Raw genomic sequence first — 26,379 nt, 5'->3', positions numbered from 1 at the left:
TAGGTCTGTAAGAACCATAAATCATAAATACAAGAAGTAGTCAGCAGTCTAGTAAGTCGGAGAAATGGGTGATGCAAGAACATTGCACAAGCGCCGTTCCTCACGAGTCATGCGCAAGTACTCTGTACATGCTATCTATCAGGCTACCAAGATTGAAGTACATTTTTTTGCCTTATGCCTCCTTTGCAATTCGCACCGGCTAACTGCCGTTTTTCAGCCATTATATTGGTGCAAATGTGTGCGGGTGTGTGCAGGTGTGCGGTCACAACTTCTCTGCAGGTGCTCTGGGCCCGAGCACTATTGTGGGCAGTGCTGCTTTCAACATGTTCGTCATCATCGCGTTGTGCGTCTACGTGGTGCCTGATGGCGAGACACGGAAGATCAAACACCTCCGGGTATTTTTCGTCACGGCCGCCTGGAGCATCTTCGCCTATATTTGGTTGTACCTCATCCTCAGCGTTTTCTCCCCAGGCGTGGTCGAGGTGAGGGACTAGGATCCATGGATCCAAAATTCCAAAATGAAAATATGACTTGATTATTATCCAATCATTTTTGCATTAATAAACATACGTTAGCTTCTTAGCTGCCATGATAGGTGGACCATATTTCTGTAAATGCCAGGGTCTGTGGAATGTCTTGTTTGAATTGTTGCTTCTTATTTCTACTGCCACACCAATTTGTCTGTACCAAGTTCTGATTAACCAAGATGGAAAATACTGACTGAATATGAAATCTCATTCGATAAACATATAGCTAATCTAAAATGACGTGCTAGTTCATCTGTGAAAGAACTTTTCAAATTGCTTATTTGTATTGTTCTAGATATGGGAGGCAGTCCTGACCTTCCTCTTCTTCCCCCTCTGCGTGGTCCAGGCCTGGGTGGCCGACCGTCGCCTCCTCTTGTACAAGTACACCCGCAAGCGTTACCGCGCCGACAAGCACCGAGGCGTCATCATAGAGACCGAAGCGGGGCCGGACATGGACATGGGCGGGGCGCTTGGACAGGGCGGCTTCACTAAAATGGACATGTTGGAGTTGGATGGCCAGATGGCGCTCAACTGCCACGGCGCTTTGGACGGCAGACTGACAGAAGAGGGTCCGAACAAGGACGAGGAGGACGAAGCCCGGCGGGACATGGCCAGAACGCTAAAGGAGCTCAAGCAACGCCACCCAGATAAAGACATGGAGCAGCTCATTGAGATGGCCAACTATCAGGTCATTGCAGGTTCACATGGTCCAAAGTCGTTTGGGTTCATTGGCAATTGGTTGATGGGTGATGGAGGCTCCTTGGTATTCATAAGGGCTCCTTTGGAACCCAAATCATCTCCAACCCGTTTTCTGAAGTTGTGGTCTCTGTCAATCAGGTTCTTATGCAGCAGCAAAAGAGCCGAGCGTTCTACCGAATCCAAGCCACCAGGATGATGATCGGAGCCGGAAACATTCTCAAGAAGCACGCTGCTGACCAGGCTCGCAAGGTCAGTAGCTAAACCACCTGGCTCAATCCCCACCCTAAAAATTATGGACACATTGAGCCCCCCTCCCCATACAGGTGGTGAGCAGCCACGAGACCCAGGCCCAAGAAGATGACCCGCACACAGTTAGATTGGAATTTCAACCTGCTTTATACCAGTGCTTTGAGAACTGCGGCTCTCTGAACCTGACCGTCTCCAGACACGGTGGGGACGCTTCCGTCACCGTCAAGGTGAGCCAAGGATGACCAAATGTGGGTGACTGTGTGTGTGAAGCACATCTCCAGCCGTGGTGTTTTCCTCCCGTCTGACCCGGTCATCCTGCGTGTGGTTTTCCGCCTACCTCCAGGTGGACTACCGCACCGAGGACGGCACGGCCAACGCAGGCTCTGACTACGAGTTTGCCGAGGGGACGCTTCTGTTCAAGCCGGGCGAGACCCTTAAAGGTTGATAATGGAAAAATTCCCTCTTTAAATGGGTAAACCAACATCTGGAAATTCTTTTGACAGAGATCACGGTGGGGGTGATTGATGATGACATCTTTGAGGAGGATGAGTACTTCTACGTGCACCTAAGCAACCCCAGATTGGTGGCCTACCCCGAGATTAGCACCTGCCCGCTGGATGCTGGCTCCGCCCCCAAAGCTGTGTTAGGCGACAACCACACGGCCACCGTGACCATTTATGATGACGACCACGCTGGTAAGGCATCGCTTCGTCACATCGGCCAATCGCAGGGAACATATAACTTCAGAAGCTTTCAAGCGCAACCTCAATTTTACGTCTTCACCCAAACTAACTTGCATGTGTTTTAAATATGGGAGGATGTATTATGAGCTGGTTCATGAGTTTCCAAATATTTGGGTGCAGAAAGCCCTTTACAGGGATGAAATTCAATTTATTAAGAAATTAATATGATGTTATCATACCCAGGGCGGCCCGGTCGTCGAGTGGTTAGCACACTTGCAGAGATTGTGCGTTCAAGACCGGGTCCGGCCTCCCTGTGTGGAGTTTGCATGTTCTCCATGGGCCCGCGTGGGTTTTCTCCAGGTTCTCCGGTTTCCTCCCACATTCTAAAAACATGCATGGCAGGCAGGTTGAACACTCCAAATTGTCCCTAGGTGTGAGTGTGAGAGTGACTGGTTGTTTGTCTTTGTGTGCCTTGTGATTTGCTGGCAACCAGGCCATCAGGGTGTCCCCCGCCTTGTGCCCGAAGACGGCTGGGATAGACTCCAGCACCCCGTGCGACCCTAATGAGGATAAAGTGGTCTGGGAAATGGATGGATGGATGGATGGATGGATGGATGGATGGATGGATGGATGGATGGATGGATGGATGGATGGAATGAATTATCATACCCCAAATGGGGAAGAAAGTCAGAATTTAACATTATCATGAGAATGTTATACCTTTCATTTTTGCAAATGACAACTTCATTCCCCAAGACAGGGATTCATAATTTGTGAGTGGTAAGTGTAAGAATCATCCCTTCGTCTGTGATCTAATCGGTTTATCCTCATGTGGGTCGCGGTAGGTATTGGATCCTATCCCAGCTATTTCGGGGGAGGGCGCGGGGTATACCCTGGATGGGTTTCCACCCAATCGTAGGTCACACATAGAGAAATATTCTCGCTTTCAATCATACCAGCGGACAATTTAGAGCAAGGGTGTCAAACTCATTTTTTACCGCGGGCCACAATGTACATAGTTTCCTTTTGCGGGCCATTATGAATTTGGGGAAGCCATTAGAATGTTTCATCCCCTCCTTATATTACATATAGGGCGCACAACAAATTCATGAATAACTAGTTTTCACATTCTCAGTCAAAAATAATGACGTATTGTGGTTTACATGGGAGAATTTCAAATTTTAGTTCGGACTTTAGCAAGCATCACTGAATTTCCCAAATTTGATTTGCTTTCGCGGGCCTAATGAAATGATGTGGCGGACCAGATTTGGCCCCCGGGCCTTGACTTTGACACCTGTGATTTCGAATGTTACATTAACCTGCCATGCATGTTTTTGGAATGTGCGAAGAAACTGGAGTACCTCAAGAAAACCCACTCAGTCTGCATATTCCACACAGAAAGGAATCAATTCCCTGTACCTCTGCACTGAGAAGCGGACGAGCTAACCAGTCATCCACCGTGTTGCCCGTAAAAAAAAAAATCACTAATTGTATTCAATTGTACTACATAATTATTTATTGAACTTGGAAAACAACCACAAAAAGTCAAAGTGCTTTTTTTGGTGTCAAACATCTAACCTCACATCGTTCTAACAAATGTGAAATTGGCTAATGGGAAAAGAAACCAAAGACGCCAATGAAATTGGTTCTGCGCCCGCGGAAAGCCAAGTGTTTGATCATCGACGTGACTGTTCTGCTGGGATGTCATCAAAGCTTCCGCGACTTTTCAGAACACAAGGGAGCCACCCGCGTGATGTAGAGAGGGGGCTTGGGAGAGTCCGTTCTCCCTCTTTGATCGCTTCTTATCAGGAGTTTGTAATTCCCCCTCCTCGTCTCGCTCTTCAGGTATCTTCACCTTCGAGTGCAGCACTCAGCGGGTGAGTGAGAGTGTGGGCGTGATGGAGGTGAAGGTACTTCGGACGTCAGGGGCTCGGGGACTGGTGGCCGTCACCTACCGCACGCTGGACGGTACAGCCAGGGCGGGCGAGGACTACGAGCCGGCTTCGGGGAAGCTGGAGTTCCAAAATGACGAGACCATGTGAGTGGAAAGTTTTGGACAAAACTGCCCTTGTTGCTGACACGTGAAGCGCTGTAAGCTAACAGCCCCTTAATTAGGTACACCTCCGGTCCAAAATGAGTATTTCATTAAGAGATTAAGCACTTCTAGCAAAGTATGAAATGACACGCAAATTTTGTGAGTCCCGGAATACTTTTGTGACCCATGTTTCATCTTTTTATTTCAGGCTTTTTTTGCCTCATATATTTGGTCATTTCTTTTTGTTTCTGTGCCATTTTATCCATGCGATCAAGTATGTACATTTGGGGGTTTAAGGAAACTTGAAGTGTTCCCTCATTAGCGAGATCCCGTGAGCTCTTGCTCTTTTTATCCCCTCCCCAGCGTTGACTTGTCATCATCTCTTGAGCACGCTCTTCCATAACGAGCTTCTTGCTCCTTGAGGAGAAAGAATTGAGAATCGCTTTGGATTCGGTTGCCAGTGCTGCACTATTTTACACCGTCTTGTCGATGACTTTTGGGAGTGTTTTATTCTTTTTTCAATCTGGAGCAAGAAGGTTGTTTTTAGTCCTCTTGTCCTTTTCTCAAGCGCTCTCTTCTTCTACTTCACATCCGTGTCTTTCACGTGTGAAGCTTCTAGCAGCCTTCAGGTTTTCAATGTTAGCTTGCTGCACCTGAATCTTTTCATTTTTCTTCTCCGAGTCGACTTTGTTTCCCTCAACAAATTGTCCCTCTCCATCCAGCCACTTTTATTCGGGTCTGAATTCAATTTCACTGGTTTTAGGACCCTTGTCGTAAGTCAATGTCCCACCACCACCAGCAGCACCCCAACACACCCTCTTCTCCTCGTCCTACCCGGGCTCGCCCTCCAGATTGCTTGTGTTTACTTGTCACATCTTTTATTTGTTCTCACTGTTTGAATGAGCTCGCAGTGCAAGTCTGGCACAAGATTCAAATGATAAAAGAAAAGAGAGAAGAACAAGTGGAGCGCGAGAGAGGAAATATAATCAAGAGGAAGGAAGGAAGGCAGTAAGAAAGGAAGGAAGAAAAGAAAAAAGGAAGAGAATGAAAGGAAGGAAAGATGGATGGAATGAGGGAAGACAGGGAAGGAAGGAAAAAAGGGGAAAAAGAAGGAAAGGAAGGAAGGACAGGAGGAAGGAAGGAAAGCTGGGAGGAGGGAAGGAAGGTCAGCGAACATTTGGTCCATCAACATTACAGCACATCCAATTAACAAATTATGTCTGCAGGTGAAAATTTGCACTGAAATACCTCCACTAGCTTAATGCTAACACATAATCTGAAACACCATAGACAGGTTTAATAAATAGCAGATAAAAGAAACATAACAAAGTTTCAACAATCTCACAAAAAGTAAAAAAAATCAAGGCATTATTCATGCCAGAAATATATTTTAGGGACAAATAAAGCCATCTCGATCAAAATTTACCGTTGAACAGGGTTCTTGGAGAGCGGTTGACGACCTTGTCTGCCTCTTCATCTTGTTAATTCTGCTGCATGTTTTCCGTTACAGCTCTGCAGTGCCCAAAATGTTGTGGTACAATGTGAAATGACACAGAAGGCACGCAACTTAAAATCCCGACTTATGTAAAACCTGTAGATGGGAATGACATCCATTGAATGAAGTGAAATCATCGAAACTTTTAACTCTGCGGCTGTGATTTGTGTGTGGTTTCTGTTGCCATGGTAATTACTGATCTAACGACCCTGTACGCATGCACTTCCTACCTCAAAAGGCGGTTACATCCAAGTTTGAGTCGGCACTAATTAAAAACAAGCTGTCTTTTTAATTAGACAGGAAGTAGGGCGTAAAGCTCCACCAAACTTGCTTAATTTTCGGCTTAAGTGGTCAGCCATGCCTGCAGGAGGAAAGTCTTGTTTTTCCCTCACACTCATGAATCTTCTTCATTCTTCATGTCGTCAGTTATTTATAGTGTGTGCGTGTGTGTGTGTGCGTGTGCGTGTGTGTGTGTGCGTGTGTGTGTGTGTGTGCGTGTGTGTGTGCGCGTGTGTGTGTGTGCGTGTGTGTGTGTGTGTGTGTGTGTGTGTGTGTGTGTGTGTGTGTGTGTGTGTGTGTGTGTGTGTGTGTTTGTGTGTGTGTGTATGTGTCACCCTGGGTCCATCCCTGGGTCACTCTTCATCCTCCAATGTCAAAACTCAGCGTAAAGAAGCTTAAAGTCATCATTGTTTTCGCAGCTTTTAGAATACTAGTATGTCTGTGTGTGCGTGAATATGTGGGGTGGGGGTTCTATATTTCATCCTCTCCATGGGTTTTTGTGTATCCAAGTTCACGGTTTTTATTTTCCTCTTGAGTTTTAAAACATAGTAGTCGAAAAAATTATTTGTATGTAGCATGGTACATTGTATTTGTAAATTTCCGAGGATGTGGAAGAAACCTGAATGCATCATATTGCTTCTGTAGGAAGGGTGGCCATCAGGAATTTTTGGAAAATGTGAATTTTCTCTATGGGCTGCCATCTGCGGTAGACTTGGAGGAATTTACTTTGGAGGAGCAGCGAAGCCTCTAAGTCTAAGCGATCTCAAAGAAAGCCATGAAAAAATAGAAGCTGAGATTTTTTGGGAGGACACTATTGGCAAAAGTGAAGTTTCTGATTCATTGTTGAATGGAAAACGAGGGCATTTCCGGCTACCCATTTTTTTAAATTGTCCTCAACAGGGTCGTGGGTAAATTCGATTTGTGGTGTGAGCTGCAAGGGTGCATATCAGCACACATATAGAAAAACATTGGACCAGTTTCTAGTATATGTTACAGTAACATACAGTTTTTATATCGATATCGTTGATAGTCATATCGATGCATTTCATGCATACATGCAAACAGGGTATATATCGATAGTCCCGGTTATATCGATATTTTTCGGACTCCCTTGAATATCGATATAACGAGACTTTACTGTATTTTTAAAGTTGACATATGCATCATATACAGTATGTATGTTCACCACCAACACCACAACAATGGTGATAATCGCAGGAGCAGTAGGAGGAAAGGGAGCTGTGGTAAGATGAAGATTGGAGGTGAAAGAAAGAGCATGTTTGCGTGCACAAGTTGGCCTGATGATGCGTTGCAGCACCGGGGACACGCAAACGGATTCGGTTCACGTCCAGTCTGATCCACTCTTATTTTGATGCGGTGAGGGATGCGCGCGTGTGTGTGTGTGTGTGTGTGTGTGTGTGTGTGTGTGTGTGTGTGTGTGTGTGTGTGTGTGTGTTTGTATTACTACTCTTGTGAGGACCACTCACATGTTATACCAGACGTAGTGAGGACATTTTTGACAAGTGAGGACCTTTTAGTCGGTCCTCATCAGTTTTTCATTATAAAGGCTTCTAGAGGGTCTATGTATGCATCTGTTAAAGTTTCAGAAAGGTCCTCAGAAATTCACCCAAAAAGATTTTGTATTTTCATTTGACGTGGATACACACACTTTTTTACTCAGTGTGTGTGTTTATGGGTGTGCGTGTGTGCGTGCGTGCGTGTGTGTGTGTGTGTGTGTGTGTGTGTGTGTGTGTGTGTGTGTGTGTGCGTGGTTAATGAGAGGAAAAAGTTCATATCACAAAAAGTAAAATGACATTTTAACCAAATTCACTACAGGGGTGAGGACTTTGAATGTGCCCATTCAGAAACCTCACTCCTGCTGTTATTTCAGTTTCAAGTCCACTTTTTATTGTTTTAATTTTAAAGAAGTTGAAGTGGGAAATGGGGTGACATTTAGTGTTCAAATGTAACACTAGTTCTTCTCGAAACTTATCAGCAATCTAATTGGACCCCCCAAAAAAACATCCACTGGTATTGATAACCAATATATCTGCAACACACCCACACCCACACACACAGAGAACACACACAAGCGCATCTCCCACCGCATCAAAATCAGAACGGATCGGACTGTTTTCAAGTGTTTTCAGGACGTACGTAGCTTTGTCCCAAAATGGGTACACACATTTCCCGTGGTCCTACCGACTCCAAAAAATGTGGTAACACATCCACCTATTCAGATTTTGGCGAGTGTAGATTTCTTTTTGTTGATTTATGACAAAATGACCACATATGAGGACTTTTACATGTTTTTGTGAATAGTGGGGACAATCACCTAAAACACACACACTGACATTTCAAGTTTTTGTGAATTTTGCGACCCATGGTTATTTTCAGGTATATATGACTGATGACGACACACATACATACACACACACAAACACACGTGCACACACACACGCACGCACACACACACACACATTTTCAGGAGGTTTCAGGACGTACGTAGCTTTGTTCCATCAATGGCTACACACACGGTCCTACTGGCTCCAAAAAATATGGTAACCATGAAAAAAATCAGGAACACATCCATATATTGATGAGCGTATATTTCTTTTTGTTGATTTATTGTCTGCTGTGCCGAGTATGCAAATTGCCAAACAAACGTTCGTTTGGCAATTTGCATACTCGTCACGGCAGCCAACCAGAAGCCTGCTTCGTGCTTCGGACTTACCGTGACTGAAAAGTGTACTTGAGAGTTTTGAAAGGCGCTTAGAAAGAGGATTTCACGTGGCTTGTAGCGGTTTGCTTGTAGCGTTTGCTAACGCAAACGTTTGATTGGAAAAAAAAAAAGGTTTTTTTTCTTGAAGAAGTCGAGACGTTTTGAAAGTTGTACGCTCCGGGCAGACGTTATTTCAAACACTGATATATGTCTTATGAAAACACACACACACACTGCAGACACACTCCTGATACTCAATCAAAGTGGCAGTCAGGAAATTTGACTATTTACGTTGTGAGGTGGCGTGATGACGATCGATACGTGTACTGTGATATCGTCATTCAAAAGTTGTCAGGCCACAAAGTTTCTTGAAAGCGTCCCCTGTGGCACAGGAAGATCATCGAGGTGCGGATTATCGACGACGAGGAGTACGAGAAGAACAAGACCTTCAGCATCGAGCTAGGCGAGCCGCTTCTTTTGGAGATTGGACAGAAGCACGGTGTGTGTGTGTGTGTCGTGTGTGTAGTGCGTGTGTCTAAGTATAAAAATAATGTCCTAAGCTGTGAAACTCTGAATGGATTGTTGTCGATTGATCAGGAGACTCCAATGAGAACAAACCGCCGGTAGGACCAGAGGAGGACGAGGTGGCCAAAATGGGCTGCCCGAGTCTGGGCGAGCACACGCAAGTCCACGTGGTCATTGAGGAGTCCTACGAGTTTAAGGTAGCGTCCTCACACCCGTTCCCTGCTGTCAACAACATGGAGCACTTTCTGGAGCTTGTCTTCATCTGGTTTTGCAAAGAGGTGGAACATTTCTGCTCAATGTCCAGAAAATGACCACATCCTCATTTTTCATCGATCATGTGTGTATGTGTGTGTCTGTTTGTGCAGAGAGCAGTGGATGTGCTTTTGGAGCGCCGTTCGAAGGTTGTCCATCTCTCTCTCTCTCTCTCTCTCTCTCTCTCTCTCTCTCTCTCTCTCTCTCTCTCTCTCTCTCTCTCTCTCTCTCTCTCTCTCTCTCTCTCTCTCTCTCTCTCTCTCTCTCTCTCTCTCTCTCTCTCTCTCTCTCTTCTCTCTCTATATATATATCTCTGTCTTTATCTCACTGACTCTCTTTCTTGAACGTGATCTTTAGCCAGCTAAATAGCTTTCGCTCCCTCTCTCCCCTTCTCTCTCTGTTTCTCTCTCTCCCTCTCTCTTTCTCCCTCTCTCTTTCGAGCCTGATATTTAGCCAGCTAACTAGCTGGCACTCTCTCTCTATCTCTCTCTCGCTCTCTTTTTCTTTCTCTCTCTCTTCCTTTCTCCTTTTCTTTATCTTTCTATCTTTCTTTCCCTGTATGTCTGTCTCTCTCTCTCTCTCTCTCTATCTTTCTCCCTCTCTCTCTTTCGAGCCTGATATTTAGCCAGCTAACTAGCTCTCTCTCTCTCTCTCTCTCTCTCTCTCTCTCTCTCTCTCTCTCTCTCTCTCTCTCTCTCTCTCTCTCTCTCTCTCTCTCTCTCTCTCTCTCCCTCTCACTCTCTTTCTTTCTCTCTTCCTTTCTCCTTTTCTTGTTCTCTCTCTCTCTCTCTCTCTCTCTCTCTCTCTCTCTCTCTCTCTCTCTCTCTCTCTCTCTCTCTCTCTCTCTCTCTCTCTCTTTCTCTCTCTCTCTATATATCTCTGTCTTTATCTCACTGACTCTCTTTCTTGAACGTGATATTTAGCCAGCTAAATAGCTTTCGCTCCCTCTCTCTCTCTCCCTCTCACTCTCTTTCTTTCTCTCTCTTCCTTTCTCCTTTTCTTGTTCTCTCTCTCTCTCTCTCTCTCCCTCTCACTCTCTTTCTTTCTCTCTCTTCCTTTCTCCTTTTCTTGTTCTCTCTCTCTCTCTCTCTTTCTCGAGCATGATATTTAGCCAGCTAACTTGCTAGCAGTCTCTCTGTCTCTCTTTTTATCTCTGTCTCTCTCTCTGTCTCTCTCTGCCTTTTTCTTTGTTATTTGCGCATGCTATTTTTTTTTTTGTTTTTCTTCTTCTTGGGCACTATATACCAAGATATATACACACTCGCCAATTCTTGCTGCTTTACACTGATATATTGTCGTCTGCAGCTCTTGAAATCAGTCCCCCTCCCGCACTCCATTTCCCCCGTCTGAGAATGATTTAACAACTGGAGATTTTTCTTGCTTTGCTCTTTTCCGCCGTGCATGTGTGTGCTCGCCTGTATGTCCTATATGTGTGTTGGTGTGTGTGCGCGCGTGCAGAATACAGTTGACAAGTTGATCAAGAAGACCAATCTTGCCTTGGTGGTGGGAAGCAGCAGCTGGAGGGAACAGTTTGTTAATGCGGTGACAGTTAGTGCAGGTACGCACGTACACATATACACAAATATTATATTACATCTATCCGGCCTGCCAAAATTCACAAATAATAGATCGCAAAAAGCGGTTTGTGATAACATACAGATGTCACAAGATGGCAGCAAAGCAATGCCACTTATGTAATTTCACGTTTTCAAGTTTTTTGACATTTACACACAATAATAACATTGAGGGAATTCCTCCACAATGTGCAAATTGGCCAATTTTTTTAGCACATTTTAGTCAGCTTTCGAATTTTTTTGGTTTGGGCAGGAGACGACGACGACGACGAGAGCGGCGAGGAGCGCCTGCCGTCATGCTTTGATTACATCATGCACTTCCTGACGGTTTTCTGGAAGGTTCTGTTTGCGTTCGTCCCACCCACCGAGTACTGGAACGGTTGGGCCTGCTTCATCGTGTCCATCTCGCTGATTGGCGTGTTGACGGCCGTCACAGGCGACTTGGCGTCGCACTTTGGGTGCACCGTGGGCCTGAAGGACTCGGTGACGGCTGTGGTTTTTGTGGCATTGGGCACATCCGTGCCAGGTGAGGCGGGGGCTGGGGCGCGTCAACGATAGCTGCACAGGTGATGATTGACTTTGTATGTGGTGCACCCTAGATACGTTCGCCAGCAAGGTGGCAGCCATCCAAGACCAGTATGCCGACGCGTCCATCGGCAACGTGACAGGCTCCAATGCCGTTAATGTCTTTCTGGGCATCGGCGTCGCTTGGACCATCGCCGCCGTGGCTTGGTGGGCTCGCGGCCAAACGTTCAACGTGGATCCGGGCAACTTGGCATTCTCCGTCACCCTTTTCACCATCCTGGCGTCGATTTGCGTCACCACGCTGCTTTACCGGCGGCGCCCTGGCGCTGCCGGTGGTGAGCTGGGGGGCCCGAGGACTTGCAAGGTGGTGACGTCGCTTTTCTTTGTGTCGCTCTGGCTGGTTTACATCCTGCTGGCCTCCCTGGAGGCCTACTGCCACCTGCCCGCCTTGTAGACGCACGCACGCGTGACGGGGTCCAAATTGTCCAGCCACGCCGTTTTGCTGTGGCGCAGTGCCAAGATGGTGGAAGTGGAAGTTGTGTGCAGCTAACTCAAGGGAGAAAAAAATAAGTTCGGAGGACATGAAAAGCAGAAGGTGCAATCAATCGTTCATTCCTTGACTCCTTAATCACTACCTCGGGATTTTTATATCGTGGACGTAGGTAGTGCCTCCACTTAAAATCTCTTCGTAGTCAGTCAGGAGTAGTGAGGAAGCATATTGCTGCCACGTCAGGAAAAACAACCTTCAATATCACATGATAACACACCGCCGTTCACTAAATACTCAACATCACCCCAACCTAGTTTTGAATAACCTCCTTTTCCCTTTTTTGTTGTCTTTTTGTGTGCAATTCTAAACGGAAAAAAATAATAACAAAGCTGAAAATGGTGCAGTGCTGCTGCATGTTACGTTTGCATTTTGAAATTTCTCGTTTCGTTTTTGTTTACGGGCTCACCCAGTGTGGCCAAAGCTTTTCCTTTAGTGGTATATGCCACATGATTGCCCCCCCGCATTAATTTGGAATCATTTTCATGACTTTAGCAAAGCACAATTTTTTAAGCTCTTCGTTGTTTACACTGCAGTGACGAATGAGGAGGCCAACGCTTAATTGAGCCAACCACAGATTTATTTGCTCCAAGAAACTTGACTTCTCTTTGTCCTCATTAAGTGAAAAATCCCACAAGTACCCATCTTGCTAGCTAGATGGGAAGATAGTCGATGCTTCTTTTGTCTCATGACACCCTCCCCACCTCGATCTCCCATGCCTTTATTTATTATACAAGCATTTTGTGAAAAAAAAGTGAGTCTACAAGTTAAGCTCACTATCCACCCATTTCATATGGGCCCATGTCGCCACCTGCAGGCTTAAATGCAGTTTTCTATTTATCAATTGTTTTATTAAAAAAAATGCTTCCGTGTTTAGCCCGAGAAAGAAAGACCAAGGAAGGAATTCAATGCAAGTGGTCATGTGAAAATATACCGAGCCTGGGTGGGCAAAATGTGATTTTCCTATTTCATTTTATTGATGCGTCCCATTTGTCAGTATTATTCACAAAGTGCTTCTGTTCCAAACATAAGAAGATTCATATTATTTTTATTTGTTTTTATTATTGTGTTTTATCTGTGACACCACCGAAATCAGAACATTGAAAAAAATCGACTCTGCGTGCGTTTGTGTGTACGCACATTTCTGTCACGGGTGTGTCGATGCATGAATTGAACACATTGAGAACAGACTGTTGATGTTTCCAAAGTAGTAAATAGTATTTTTAAAGTTTCCAAATGAACCTTGTACAAGTGTCATCGATGTTTACAACGTCCCACAGATTTTTTTTTGTCAGAGATGAAATAAACCTTGCGATGTAAATCGTCGCACAGGTGTGTGTCATTACTAATGAAGTGTATGTGTGCCGCTTGATTTGTTATTTTGATTACATATGTATATAAAGTATATGTATATCGCCCTTGGAGTTAAACACGCACGCGCGCACACACGTACTAACACGCACACGCACACACACACATACACACACACACACACACACACACACACACACACACACACACACACACACACACACACACACACACACACACGTGTTTTCATTCTCTTTTGTGCAATATCACACATGAATTTATTGTAATGAAGTGGGTTATGCGGTCGGATGAGAATATATGATGCACATTTTCCCAAATTAAAACTGTCCCTTGTGTCTTGATGTCTGTGGCATGTTTTTTGATGTTACAACACACAATCGATCAACAATTACGTTTTTTATTAAAAATGAATCCACCGCTGCTTACGGTGTGTGAAGTTTAATGACGTCGTGGATTGTACGGGGAGAGTTTGTGTATGGTAATTTGTTGCTCAACAGTTGGGCGGAAGTACTCAGATAACGTGAGATGTACCTGGTCGTTTTAACCTGCTCTCGATGGGTACATAATTGCAGCAAACAGCCTACCAGAACGCCAATTTTCCCAAATCCCCTTTCAAATTTGACCGGCTAATTGCGTGCTTATTTCTCGTGCATTTGAATTCCGACGGTCCCTGAAAGCGGGCGGAAGGTGGATTTCGAGAACGCCAGGTACCTTTTCGCGAAGTTTATTTCCAACAACAATCTTTCACGTAGATCCCCGAAAACGGATCACAATGACAAGCGTTTGGGTGAGTTTTTTTACGACTCAACAGCCCAAAATATTTATTTGAATAACAAACCAAAAAGTCGCGCTTGGGCTAAATTCACAGCGCATTCGCGCTGCCCAGAACACTGGTAGCACCGAATTCGTCTTAAACAGGGGTGGCCAACCAGTCAGAGACTAAGAGCCACATTTTTTACTATGTTACTGCAAAGAGCCACATCAAGATGGCGGCGCGTGAACACGCAGCGGCTCCCCTCTCTCTCCCGGCAAATTGGCGTTTTTGTGTTTATTATGTTTGTTAAAGTCATCATAAGTGCCTTGCACGCTGGGTCCGAGAGCACAGTCATTTCATCTGTGCTGTATGTCATGCATATGAGCACAGTCGACAATAACGCTGACTTTGATAAACATGGGCACACATCAACACTCCGTCGCCCCATCCCTCACGCACACAGACCTCTGCTCAGACAGATTTATTATAAGTCTCACCTTTTAAATACTCTTAAATTAATCTTATCCAGGGTGTCGCTGGTGACTTGCCCGCTGGCTTTTAGCAGAGTGGAAAAATGTGTTAAATCTCCCTTTTGAATATGCGCCCTGAACAGGTTCAGTTTGTTGACAAACGCAAACACACTTTGCACCAAGTCAGGCAGAATTTTTGACTTACCCTGCAGGGTAAGGTTCAGTTTGTCCAGGTGACACAGCATGTCGACCAAAAAAGCCAGATCCATAATCCACTCGTGGTCCGAGAGCACGGGATAGTCCTTGTCTTTCTCTTCCATGAACAGTTTCACGGCATGCTCAAAAAAGCAAGAAAGTACTTTGCCTTTCGACAGCCACTTCACAGTGCAGTGCAGTGGCAGGTCACCTGGAAGCCCTTGGTCCAGCTCAGCGATGAGATTCTTGAATTGTCTGCGGTGAAGCGCATGAGTGCGGATGTAGTTGACGATTTGCATCACAGGCTTCATGACATTCTCTAAATTCAACGCTTTAGACACGAGTTGCTCCCTGTGGATGATGCAGTGGAAATTCCAAAACTCAGGAAATGTTTGGTCAGCTTTGCACAGCCCCACAAGCCTGTTCACAGATCCGATCATGGCAGGTGCTCCATCCGTGGCTATTGCAGTCAGTTTTGGTATGGGCAGATTTGCTTTTGCAAATGCAGCCATCATTGTTTCCTTCACATCTATGCCACAAGTTCTGTCTTTTAATGGCACAATATCAAGGAGTTCTTCTTTGAGCACACAATGCTCTGTCACACACCGTGCAAATATTGCCAACTGAGGTTTGTCTTGTATGTCACAACTTTCATCCAATGCGACACTAAAATACTCACATGGTTGAAGGTCAGAGTGCAGCTGTGATTCAATAGCGGTGCTAATATCTGAAATTCCGCGTTTAACATTGTGGCGGGACAGTTGGACATCTGCTACCATGTGTCTTAGTTTGTCGTTTTCAGGAGACAAGATTTCAACAGCGTCACTGAGGCATTTCTTCGTTGTATGGCTTTTTAGACTGCGCAATGTTCCAAGCCAGTTGGTATGATCCAAGCGTTACGGTCTCTGGTTGCTTTGTAAATTTTCGGGAAAAAAAATTATCTGCTTTTCAGTCTGAGTTTTTAAAGTGACCAACTTGTGCTTGCGAAGTTCAGTCGCGTGGAGTGAGCTGAAGTGGCGCTGAAGATTTGACGCTTTGAAATGCGCCAATGACGCCTGACGTATAAGGCAGAATGACTTGCCCTTACGCTCAACAAAAACATATAAACTCTCCCACTCTGTTAAAAACGTCCTGTGTTCGTCTTCATATTTTTGTTTTGCTGTGCATTTTTTCCCTGCCATTTTGAGAGCGAACTTGACGCAAATGAATTGTTTACGTCGTAAACAATTTGTGTCGAGTCTCTGATTGGTTGCCCACCCGTGGTTTACGACATAAATGATTGATTTTCATCACACGCACATGCGTGTTAACGTCACACGGTTAGCTTGATACCGTAATTTCACGATTCTCAGGTGCCCTTAAAAGTCTTAAATTTTCTCCAAAATGTGCAGCGCGCGCTATGGTCACGAAATTACGGTACATAGAGGATGAATGGCAGCGCCAGCGGCAAACTTTTTTTACGCTTGTCATGTGGACGCCCCTTACGAGTCGGCCCCTTAAGAGCCGCATGAAATCAGCCAAAGAGCCGCATGTGGCTCGGGAGCCGCGGGTTGGCCGGGCCTGGTCTTAAACATTGTATCCAAGATTTGTTGGATTTGATTTTGTTCTCACATTATTTTTCTCGATACAGAGACATAGATGGACGTAGATATAACTAGATAATTTGTTCATTTACGGTATTGAAGTCAATCTTTCCAACATGATCTAGAAAAAAAAAAGCAAAAATAACCTTTAAATTATGATGGACATTTTGGGGATATGCTCTTGTCTAGCACATCTGTAACCACTTTTAGCATAAGCCGTTCAGATAAAGGATGGATAAATTGATTTTTTTTTTGCTACTTAATTTAGATTTAAAATATGCCATTCAATATTTCACTACATATGTGTTAACCGCCCTGCACTGTATATGCACAGCCTGAATCATCCAAAGCATTACCTCTTATCGGTGTGTCTTTTTGTTTTTCTATTTCGTGAATGTGTGTGCACATATGCATTCATAAAGCACATGTTTTTGTCCTCGTGATTAATTCCTGTTAGATTTGCAATCAGTTCACATCAATCGGAAAAAAATGAATCTACGATAGTATACTTTTTAAATTCAAAGGATGATACCGTCGCAGATTGAGACAAAAGCAACATTCACTTTCCCACATCACCCCAGTGAGTTTGCGTTTTATTAAAACTGCAACCAAGTAGACAGCAGACAGTACAAAGATATTTAGGCTTTTTAAAAGTGCTACATTTCCTCATCAAAGTGCACCACATCCACGTGCAAGTTTTGCAGAGAATAATAATCATGCGACTAAAAAAATTGTGTAGCTTGACGTGCAATGAGTGAATGTGGCATAATAAATAAAATGCGGAGGAATCACAAGTGGATTAAGCATGAATTGTGAACACATTATTTCAGTCTCATTTTGAGTGGGACATTGGTTCTTTGCTCAGACTCGGGGGCCGTCTAGTAGTTGAGGGGCTCCGAGGGTGGCCATTGGTGGGTGGAGCAGTGTCCCGCCCTGGAAACACATTAAAAAAAACAACCAAGACTTAATCAATCAACGTCCTGCGCAGTTCATGAATCTTAGCCAAGAATGTCACATTTACTCTTGCTCGGACTCGAGTGTGTGTGTGTGTGTGTGTGTGTGTGTGTGTGTGTGTGTGTGTGTGTGTGTGTGTGTGTGTGTGTGTGTGTGTGTGTGTGTGTGTGTGTGTGTGTGTGTGTGTGTGTGTGTGTGTGTGCGTGTGCGTGTGTGCGTGTGTGTGTGTGTGCGCGTATGTGTGTGCGTGTGTGCGCGTGTGTGTCTGTGTGTGTGTGGGTGTGCGTGTGTGTGTGTGTGTGTGTTGTCAACATGATTTTAATGCCTTGGGAGAAAGAGTCTTTTGGTTCCTCTTGCATAATTTGGAATGTATTGATACTGAACCGAAGACATAGCATTGGCCAAAACATCGATATAACCAGCGCCTGAACTGCTCATTTAGAGATATGCACACAACATATGAAAATAAGTATCATAATTGTCAAACTGATTTTTGGCACAGTCTGTATTTTAATTCCCATTTCACTTCGAGGGCCATTCGGACTGAAACTATACAAAAAAATCCAGAATAACTGTTAATTCAACTGTTGTTTAATTTACGATCATGAGAGCTTTGGTAACACAAAAAATACTTTTAACTCATTCACTGACAGACATGCAAAAATGTTGTCACTCCAGTGCCAGGGTTTTTGTCATTTTCACTTAAATATCAGGCCCCACAGAATATTTAGTTTTAGGACTACATAAACAATCATAGGAAATATTAGACTCACTTCTTTCATCAGAAAAAAATATTTATTCCTAATTTATATGGGTCTGGAGTTATCTGAGCTTGAAGTGGGGGTGGGTGCACAAAAGGCAAATGCTGCCCCCTTGTGGGAGGGGAAAACATTGCCAGAGGTCTCACCAGCACTTTATCGGCACCCCAAACAAATTCGGGAACGGGGCTCCACATCACACTTTTCATTTCCTGGATGAATTCGGGGATGGCGGTGAATGAGTTCACAGATCATCGGGTTTGACACAATTGGTGTAGAACATTGGCATGAGAACAAAAGTGGATAGACTTTGATACCCCCTGTGCAATCTATGCACAAAATGTATATGAAACATACAATTGGTGTCACACAATTAATATTAGGATGCTCACGCGTAATTCAGGATCATAAATAACTTTTTGGAGTGGCATGTTATACACTTTTCCTGACCACGATTTAGTTGTCAGTTGCCCACATTAAACTTTGCTTTCCCTTTGTTAGGTTTGGGGTTGCTGGATTAGATTGTGACGCCCACAAAAATAGTACCTGCAAAGTCCAGTGGAGCATTCGTAGTTGTTCTGGCAAAAAGCACCTAAAGGTTTGCTGTTCATGATCCTCCAAAGCGGGCTCATACGAGCTACCCGCTGGTGCGCCGAATATGGACTCTGTACCGGCAAGGCCAACGGACCAGAGGACACCTACCACAGGCAAGCGCACACAAGCAAAATTAATCAACCGGGATGAGTTTTTGGATTCAGGTCCATTCAAGAAGGACTCACCTGTTGGGACAGAATCATCATCAGCAGCAGCAGCATCAGGAGGTAAAGAGAGTGTCTCCTCAGGGGGACTTTGCTTTCCGCTTCCATGTTATTTCAAAAATACTTGCAAATAGAATAAAATAAAATAGACACACATATGAAAAAAAATTACAAAAGCAGCTGATGAGAGCCTGCCCAAACTTTTGTTGTCTTGACAGTCTGCCGTTGATGTTTGGGAGTGAGCGGCGCCACCACTTTGGACTGATTGCAACGCCTTATAAACTCCTGCCTGCTGTGGTGTGTGTGTGTGTGTGTGTGTGTGTGTGTGTGTGTGTGTGTGTGTGTGTGTGTGTGTGTGTGTGTGTGTGTGTGTGTGTGTGTGTGTGTGTGTGTGTGTGTGTGTGTGTGTGTGTTACATTTGTGCTGGGTCATCAGCCTCACTCCCTTTTGGGGTGGTGGAAGGGGTGGGGGGGGGGCTGTACGGGCAATCACCTCTGTGGCCTAAATGGGACTTTGTGTTTAAAAAAGGACCCCCCCACACACACACTTTAGCCTCATTTCATGTGTGCACAAAGATAAGACATTGACACGTGAGGCTGGTTTTAAATCATGTGTGTGTGTGTGTGTGTGTGTGTGTGTGTGTGTGTGTGTGTGTGTGTGTGTGTGTGTGCGTGCGTGCGTGCGTGCGTGCGTGCGTGCGTGCGTGCGTGTGTGTGTGCGCGCGCGTGTGTGTGTGTTACGGGTGGCAAAAGTACTCCGAATTTAGGTAGAAGTAAATAAATAAATATATATATATATAAATAAATACACTAATAAATAACTAAGTACAAAAATAAATAGATGAATACATGAATAAATACATATATATATACATAAATAAATACATACACACATATATAAAGAAATACACCTATAGATAAATGCATAAATAGATGAATAAATACATACACAATTAAATAAATAAATAAATACACAAATAAATAAGTACACAAATAAATAGGTGAATGAATACACATATATACATAAATAATTAAATACGCATAAATAAATTAATGAATAAATACATACACATAAATACACATAACTAACTAAAATCCATAAATATATAAATAAATATCTGATTAAACAAATAAACATAAATAAATAACTACACACATAAATTAATAAATACACACATAAATTAATACATACATCAATAGACAGACGGACGGACGGGTGGACGGACAGACAGAGAGTTAGTCGAAGTCAAATAATAGATAAAATATGTCTGTTGAATGTACTTGCTTTTATTACGTCAAGCAGGGGCACGAAATGAAATCGTCTGGACCCAGATACATTTTTGGAGTAGATGAGCACTTTCAGAATGTATCTGGATCCATGCACCTCCAACATACACGTCGCCGGGTGTGTTTATGTAAGCTTACAAGTGCACACGCTAGACAAGATTTGCGACGCTCCGTCTCCACCTGTTGTCATTTGGCAAGAAGTCAGTGTTGACTCAGACTGGCCTTGAGCACAAACATTTTCGGGGTGGCACTAAGGACTTTGAGTCCTTCAATGTGGACATAAGGAAACAGCCAGTCCATGCCCGTCTGCTTCTGGCAGTCCGAAGGGTCAGAGTTCAAATTTGGCCTCTTCAGACACCGGATGTGGTCCTTGTCACAACTTGTTCATCATCACGCTTTGTTTATTTTTGAGGTTGAATGAGTGATGTAGTACAATACGGTGCACACGAAGGCTCAAAATCCTCCACGGTGTCGCAGTTTTCGATTGCAGATTGTCAACGCACCAAATCACTCCGTTTTTGGCAATGGTCCATTCCAGTCTGGTGCCATCTGCGCTCATTTCGAACGCCATTTCGCATTCTATGTTTGCATCCAACAAGCAGAGGTGAGAGATGTTTTTGGATAAACATTTTTGGTGTTTCAGAACAAATATGTAATACGGTCAATCCTCGGTTTTCGAACATGATCTGATTCAGAAACCTGCTCGAAAACCGAAACTGCACTTCCTATTATAACCAATGTAAAAAAAAAATAATCAGTCCCAGAAACCTGTTTGAAAACCAAAACCGCACTTCCCATTATAATCAATGTAAAAAAAAATCAGTTCCAAGTCTAGAAAACAATAAAAAAAACATTTTTAGTATTTTACAGCATAAAGTGTATACACACGTAATAATAGAGCAGGTCATTTGTAAAATACTATAAACAGAAACTGTAAGATGTTTTATTTTCACAAATGTTAACATTAACTCATTCACTGCCATCCCCGAATTGTTTGGGAATTGAAAATGTGACATGGAGCGCCATTGCCCAATTTTTTTCAGGTTTTGTTTGTTTCTTGCAGGGGTGCATATAAAGCACTGGTTAGACCTCTGGGAATGTTTTGTCCCTTCTACGAGGGGGCAGCATTTGCCTTTTGTACAGCCACCCTTATTTCAAACTCAGATAACTACAGACCCATATAACTTAGGAATGAACTCATTTTTTTCTGATGAAAGAAGAGAGTTTAAGATTTCTAACGCTGTATTGAATGTTGATGTAATCCGAAAAGTCAATATTCTGCGGGTCCTGGAATTGGAGGGAAAATGACAAAAACCCTGGCACTGGAGTGGACACATTTTTGCACATCGTCTGGCAGTGAAGGAGTTAACAGGTTTGACTGTATGGCTCCACGAGAGTGGCTGCCTTTCCAGCAGCTCATGTATTTTGTTTTTCTATACCTTCATTCCTTTCATCACTTTACTGCTGTGAAATGTAAATTTCTCCACTGCGAGACTAATAAAGGCAAATCCAATCCAACTTTACAATTCACTTCAAGTGGAAGAATTTAGCGTTAGCGCGTGAGCTAATGATTTTTGAAAGGGAGAGGTCAAATTTTGTTTAAAAAAAGTGCACCCTCGCGACAAATAGCAATTTTGTGTGTGTGCTCATGAGGTGCAAGTAGGTAGACGGGCTGTGCATGGTACCGCTTAATTTTCCCGTCCTATCCAACAGATGCAGACATGACCTCATCAGACGAGTTGGCAGTTTCACGAAACCTCCTACCGGGTAGCCTTGGGATGTTATGCCATTGTGGACTTTGCTGCGCGTGCAAATGGGCCAACATAGATTTCCATGTTGAGACATGCGTGTGTGTGCGGCAACACTTCCGTGAACCCATCGCCAAATGATGACTTTGCATCTGTCAAGATAAAGGTAAAACCAGCTGGACGCCCAAGAACATTTTCAAGCATGTCCACTTGTTTACCTTTCATGGACGACACTCTCGATTACTGATTATCAGCCAGAAACGTGGGCAGAAATATCTGCCGGTTGCGTATAGTGACTGGCAGAATGTGCACTTAATTTCCAAATTGACCTGAATAACAGCTTTGAGTTTCAGTCAACAAACCCACTTTTCGAATTGAGTAAACGAAAACAAGGTTATTTAAGGTTGTAAGATGTTTTAGGTCAAAATTGATGGTTGGTATTTATTTATTTATTTATTCATGTTGCACATCTTTTGCTAAAGTTTCCCCATTGTGGTCAAAGAGCGCCCTCTGGTGGACTGGCGCTTTTTGTCCACAAAACAACCAGGTGAGTGAGTCACTTCACTCGGAATGCCAGGAATGATGTTTATACTGAGGAAATGATTTGATTTTGGACACTTTGGTTCAGGTTTCCTCTTGAGGGCCGTTATGAATTTGGGGACGCCATTAAAGTGTTAAACATTCACTGCCAGACGATGTGCATAAATGTGTCCATCCACTCCAGTGCCAGGGTTTTTGTCATTTTGACTCAAATTGCAGGACCCACAGAATAATGAGTTTTAGGACTACATAAACATTCAATGCAGCGTTAGAAACTTTAGACTCTCTTCTTTCATCAGAAAAAAAAAAAAGAGTTCATTCCTAAATTATATGGGTCTGGAGTTATGAGCTTGAAATGGGGGTGGCAGTCCAAAATTACAATGCAAAACACATTGGTTTATACAGCGCTTGAACAACAGCTGAAGCTGGAACAAAGCGCAAACATGGAAAAAGGGAAATGCTGTCGCCTTGTGGGAGAGAACAAACATTGCCAGAGGTGATGGCCAGCGCTTTATCAGCACCCAAACAAGATAAAAAACGAATTCTGGAATGGCGCTCTACGTCATATTTTTAATTCCTGAACACATTCGTTAATGGCACTGAATGAGTTTATCCCCTCCAAGTATTACATACAGAACGCATAATTAATGAATAATTGGTTTTTACATTTGAAGTCAAAATTAACGAGTTAATCTGGTTTATATGGGTCAATTTGACATTTTGGTTTGTACTTTAGCAAGCATCATGACATTTCCCAAGTTTGATTTTTGCTTTTGCTGGCCAAATAAAATGATGTGGCGGGCCAGATTTGGCCCCCGGGCCTTGACTTTGACACCTGTGCTTTGGTTAGACTGGTGCTTGTCTTGTTGTAATTGTTCTAAGCACCGATGGCCTAGGTGGAGGACTCCTGTCAATTTTAGTGACGACAATCAAAGAGGTTACGCTTTAGAAAACTTGCAGTTTATTTTATTATTCATTTTTACTTGGAATTAAAAAAAAAGTGCATGGGTGAACATTTTCATTTTTTTGTGCAGTTCTCCGGTACCACCTTCCTGTTATAAATAGGTACAGTTTGATATTTGAGCTTCACATCAGACATGTTAAAATCGTCTTTGTCAGCGTTAACGAGGAGCGTGTTTAATAAATAGGCCAAATGACCAAAAAAAAAAAAAAATAAACATTTTGAATTGAGACGGCAGACAAGATGACATATTTTCAATGTTTGAGTTTGGAATGCTTTGGAGCAAGTTAGTCATATTTATTTTTCAGTGCTTAACACAAAGAGACGGCGACTCGTAAACTTTTTTTCATCTCGGCATTAGTGCAGAGTCCAAACAACCTGAGTCTGAGCGCATTTTCACAATAAAGTGCTTCTCAGTTTCAGCGCCCTTAGCGGCACGTGCACGACTCTGCCACCATGTCCTCCAGTTCCTTGTACTCCACTTTCTTCTTGTGTACCACCAGTACGCTCATGGGCATGTACTTGTAGGGTACGCAGGAAAGGGGGGGTACGTCGCCCACCCCGAGCTCATTGATTATGGTCTGGATAATGGCGTGATTGGGCGAATGGTAGCCGTAGGTCAGCACGCGCGGGCAGTCGCCCTGGCAGAAGCGAGGGTTGTAAACGGGCGGTGCGATGTAGTGACCCCAGTCCAGCTCATCAAAGGACAAGCGGAATGAGTGCAGCTTGCAGCGGTTCTTGGGTGTACCTGTTTTGGTTTTCGCAGCGGCGGGAATGTCGGCGAGAATGGAGGCGGGGGCGGGAGTGGCCGAAGGATCCGGCGGGGAGCTTGCCGTGCTACGGCGCCGGCGGAAGTGGGACGGGTGCCAGCGGCTCAACCGCCTCATGAGATCTTCCCCTTTGCTCGTCGGTAGGTGCCCCATCATCCAGTCCCGACCGTCCCGCTCCTCTTCCAGGTACAAAAGAAGCGAAGGGGCTTCCAGGTGGGGCTCCCCTCCACCCTCTTCGCCCCCCTCCTGCTCCGTGCACCAATACTGGGCGGTGAGTGTCAAGCGTCTATCGTCGTCCACCTCGCCCCGGAGGACGTGGGCACCAACGTCCGTCTCCATCCAGCGCTGGTGGGGCTCCATGGTGGTGAGCAGGCTCTCCTCGCCCGGCCACGTGACCCGGGCGCTGCAGCGGGGCGGCGAGAGGGTGGCGGAAGATGAAGATCGGAGGTGCACAAAGGAGGCTCGGATCAGCTGCTCCGAAGGAAGCACGTCGACATGGTATTGGACGCTGAAAGTGTAGTGGTGGTCTTCAAGATAAGAAGAAAAAAACATTATAGCAACGCGACCTCCAATAAGGCTTTGGACTTTGTCTTCTAGCATAAGAAGAAGAAACCTTTAATAGTCCCATAATGGCGACATTTGCAATTCATAAAAACCTTATCATTTATACATGGACAAAGTCAACATCCTGATTAAAGTAGTTTTGATTTTTCTAGTTTTTTTAACACCCCAAACAATGGAAAATTCCGAAAATGAATAAAACGTTTCTGGCGATTTTTTTTTGTATCTAAACCAATGGCAACTTCTGAAAGCGAATCACAATAGTTTCCTGGCCAAGCAATGGAAACCCTTTTGAAAACGAATAAAAATGTTTCTCACGGTTTTTGTATTTTTTTAAATATGGCAAGCATTGGCAACTCTTCCGAAAATAAAGTGAAATAACCTCATGGTATATACATGGTCGAACTCCACATCCTGATTAAAGCCGTTTTTATTTTTTATTTTTTAACACGCTAACCAATGGCAACTCTTTTGAAAACGAATTTAAAACGTTTCTGGCGATTTCTGAATGGCAACTTTTCTGAAAATAAAAAATGTTTCCTGTCACTCATCGTGTTCCTCACCTCTGGAGGCTGGCAGGTGGTAGTGCACCGACGACTCGGAGGGTCTAAGAAGGCGCACCGTGTTGGAGCCGAACTTCCGGGGTTGTTTTGGTCTACCGCCCGGTCCCGCCGCGCTGCGGTACAAACTCAACATAAACTGCAGGTTCTGGTCGGCCTTCTGTTCGTCGGTCAGCGGCCGGTGGTGAGCGCCTCGAACCTCGGCGGCCCGTCGGCGGCCGCGACCGGAAGACATTTTGGAACCGGCCGCAACCTTACACGGCGGGAGTGTGAGGAGGGCCAGAGCCAAAGAGAAGAGAAAGACGCGGAGGAAGCGGCGCTGGCCGCGCATGGTGAGGCACGAGAAGCTCTTGGCGTTAATGAGCCTCACCAAAGAAGCGACAAACTGCGACCATCGTCGGTGCGGCCGCGGGCTCGACTCACTGCAAGCTCACCGGGTCTCCGACCATCATGGTCTCAACTTTGCACTTGCCGGTACGGTGGGTGACCCCAATTAACCCTTCGGGCGCGACGGACCCGCCCACTGAGCGTGGTAAAATCATGTGCGGGTGTGGAGAAGTTGCAGCGCCGCAGCGGCCTCCAGTGGATGAAGGGATCAACTTCAGTTTCTCACATTGCTTCTTCGGGCCAAAGCAACTTTCGATGGCGTTTAATTATTTGTCAAATAATGTAACCCCCTTCGAGCGATTATTTACAAATATATACATTAAGAGCTTCACACAGCATTCTAAGTGACAAAACTCTCAGTGGTGTGACTACATATGTTGATGTAGGTCGACGAAAAAAAATTAATAAGCACAGCATGCAGGTAATGAGTCTTAACTACGTCTCGTTTATTCATTTATTGATTGAAAAAAATGCAGCAAGAACAAATTGCAATAAATCTCGGGTGTGTGTTAAATTTGTGTTTGGAGAGATTTTTGTCAATGAAGCAACTGTTATTTTTAGTGCTTAAAGATGATTTTTTTTTTTTACATTTGTGCGAAGTCACAGATAGACAAACTCTATAGTATTACAAATGAGGGAAACCCGTACAT

At 44.3% G+C, this 26,379-nt stretch overlaps 3 protein-coding genes and 1 long non-coding RNA gene across 5 annotated transcripts in view; 1 reads left to right on the top strand and 3 right to left on the bottom strand.

Moving 5' to 3' along the window:
• Positions 1-18,799, top strand: part of LOC148901936 (sodium/calcium exchanger 1-like) — a 40,902-nt gene extending 22,103 nt beyond the window's left edge. Inside the window, exons 5-18 of one of the 2 annotated variants that reach the window (XM_088990072.1) lie at positions 255-482; positions 823-1,215; positions 1,365-1,475; positions 1,550-1,702; positions 1,819-1,915; positions 1,979-2,170; positions 4,004-4,196; positions 9,082-9,188; positions 9,287-9,411; positions 9,580-9,615; positions 10,925-11,024; positions 11,294-11,566; positions 11,640-14,231; positions 18,660-18,799. In XM_088990072.1, the coding sequence (XP_088846198.1) occupies positions 255-482; positions 823-1,215; positions 1,365-1,475; positions 1,550-1,702; positions 1,819-1,915; positions 1,979-2,170; positions 4,004-4,196; positions 9,082-9,188; positions 9,287-9,411; positions 9,580-9,615; positions 10,925-11,024; positions 11,294-11,566; positions 11,640-12,019 (2,388 nt within the window). In that variant the 3' untranslated portion in view covers positions 12,020-14,231; positions 18,660-18,799. The remainder of the gene's footprint in view (positions 1-254; positions 483-822; positions 1,216-1,364; positions 1,476-1,549; positions 1,703-1,818; positions 1,916-1,978; positions 2,171-4,003; positions 4,197-9,081; positions 9,189-9,286; positions 9,412-9,579; positions 9,616-10,924; positions 11,025-11,293; positions 11,567-11,639; positions 14,232-18,659) is intronic. The other variant, XM_088990073.1, reaches the window with a different exon arrangement.
• On the bottom strand, positions 15-15,587 carry LOC148901937 (uncharacterized). Its single transcript, XR_016114208.1, has 4 exons — positions 14,874-15,587; positions 5,620-5,705; positions 447-490; positions 15-360 (listed from the first exon to the last, which is right to left on the bottom strand). It is a non-coding gene; the product is annotated as an uncharacterized LOC148901937 (long non-coding RNA).
• leap2 (liver-expressed antimicrobial peptide 2) lies at positions 17,023-19,170 on the bottom strand. The gene is made up of 3 exons (XM_088990074.1): positions 18,938-19,170; positions 18,705-18,856; positions 17,023-17,379 (listed from the first exon to the last, which is right to left on the bottom strand). Exons 1-3 carry the CDS (start codon positions 19,022-19,024, stop codon positions 17,325-17,327), a joined length of 294 nt encoding a protein of 97 aa, XP_088846200.1. The 5' UTR covers positions 19,025-19,170; the 3' UTR covers positions 17,023-17,324.
• Positions 19,171-19,197: 27 nt separating this feature from the next.
• On the bottom strand, positions 19,198-25,802 carry bmp15 (bone morphogenetic protein 15). Its single transcript, XM_088990075.1, has 2 exons — positions 25,335-25,802; positions 19,198-24,749 (listed from the first exon to the last, which is right to left on the bottom strand). Exons 1-2 carry the CDS (start codon positions 25,671-25,673, stop codon positions 23,880-23,882), a joined length of 1,209 nt encoding a protein of 402 aa, XP_088846201.1. The 5' UTR covers positions 25,674-25,802; the 3' UTR covers positions 19,198-23,879.
• Positions 25,803-26,379: the final 577 nt, after the last annotated feature.

Source organism: Hippocampus bargibanti, linkage group LG02 (assembly GCF_051943395.1).
Source record: "Hippocampus bargibanti isolate YZ-2025 linkage group LG02, ASM5194339v1, whole genome shotgun sequence".
Taxonomy (NCBI): Eukaryota; Metazoa; Chordata; class Actinopteri; order Syngnathiformes; family Syngnathidae; genus Hippocampus; species Hippocampus bargibanti.
This window is presented reverse-complemented; position numbering and strand designations above follow the sequence as displayed.

What these genes read in the sequence shown, in the direction of transcription:
- leap2 (XM_088990074.1), bottom strand. Translation starts at nt 19,024, where the DNA reads ATGGAAGCGGAAAGCAAAGTCCCCCTGAGGAGACACTCTCTTTACCTC. An exon ending in TGATGATTCTGTCCCAACAG is followed by an intron (nt 18,857 to 18,937) that starts GTGAGTCCTTCT and finishes TGCCTGTGGTAG; the next exon opens with GTGTCCTCTGGTCCGTTGGC. An exon ending in TGCTCCACTGGACTTTGCAG is followed by an intron (nt 17,380 to 18,704) that starts GTACTATTTTTG and finishes ATGTGTTTCCAG; the next exon opens with GGCGGGACACTGCTCCACCC.
- bmp15 (XM_088990075.1), bottom strand. Translation starts at nt 25,673, where the DNA reads ATGCGCGGCCAGCGCCGCTTCCTCCGCGTCTTTCTCTTCTCTTTGGCT. An exon ending in CCTCCAGAGGTGAGGAACAC is followed by an intron (nt 24,750 to 25,334) that starts GATGAGTGACAG and finishes TCTTATCTTGAA; the next exon opens with GACCACCACTACACTTTCAG.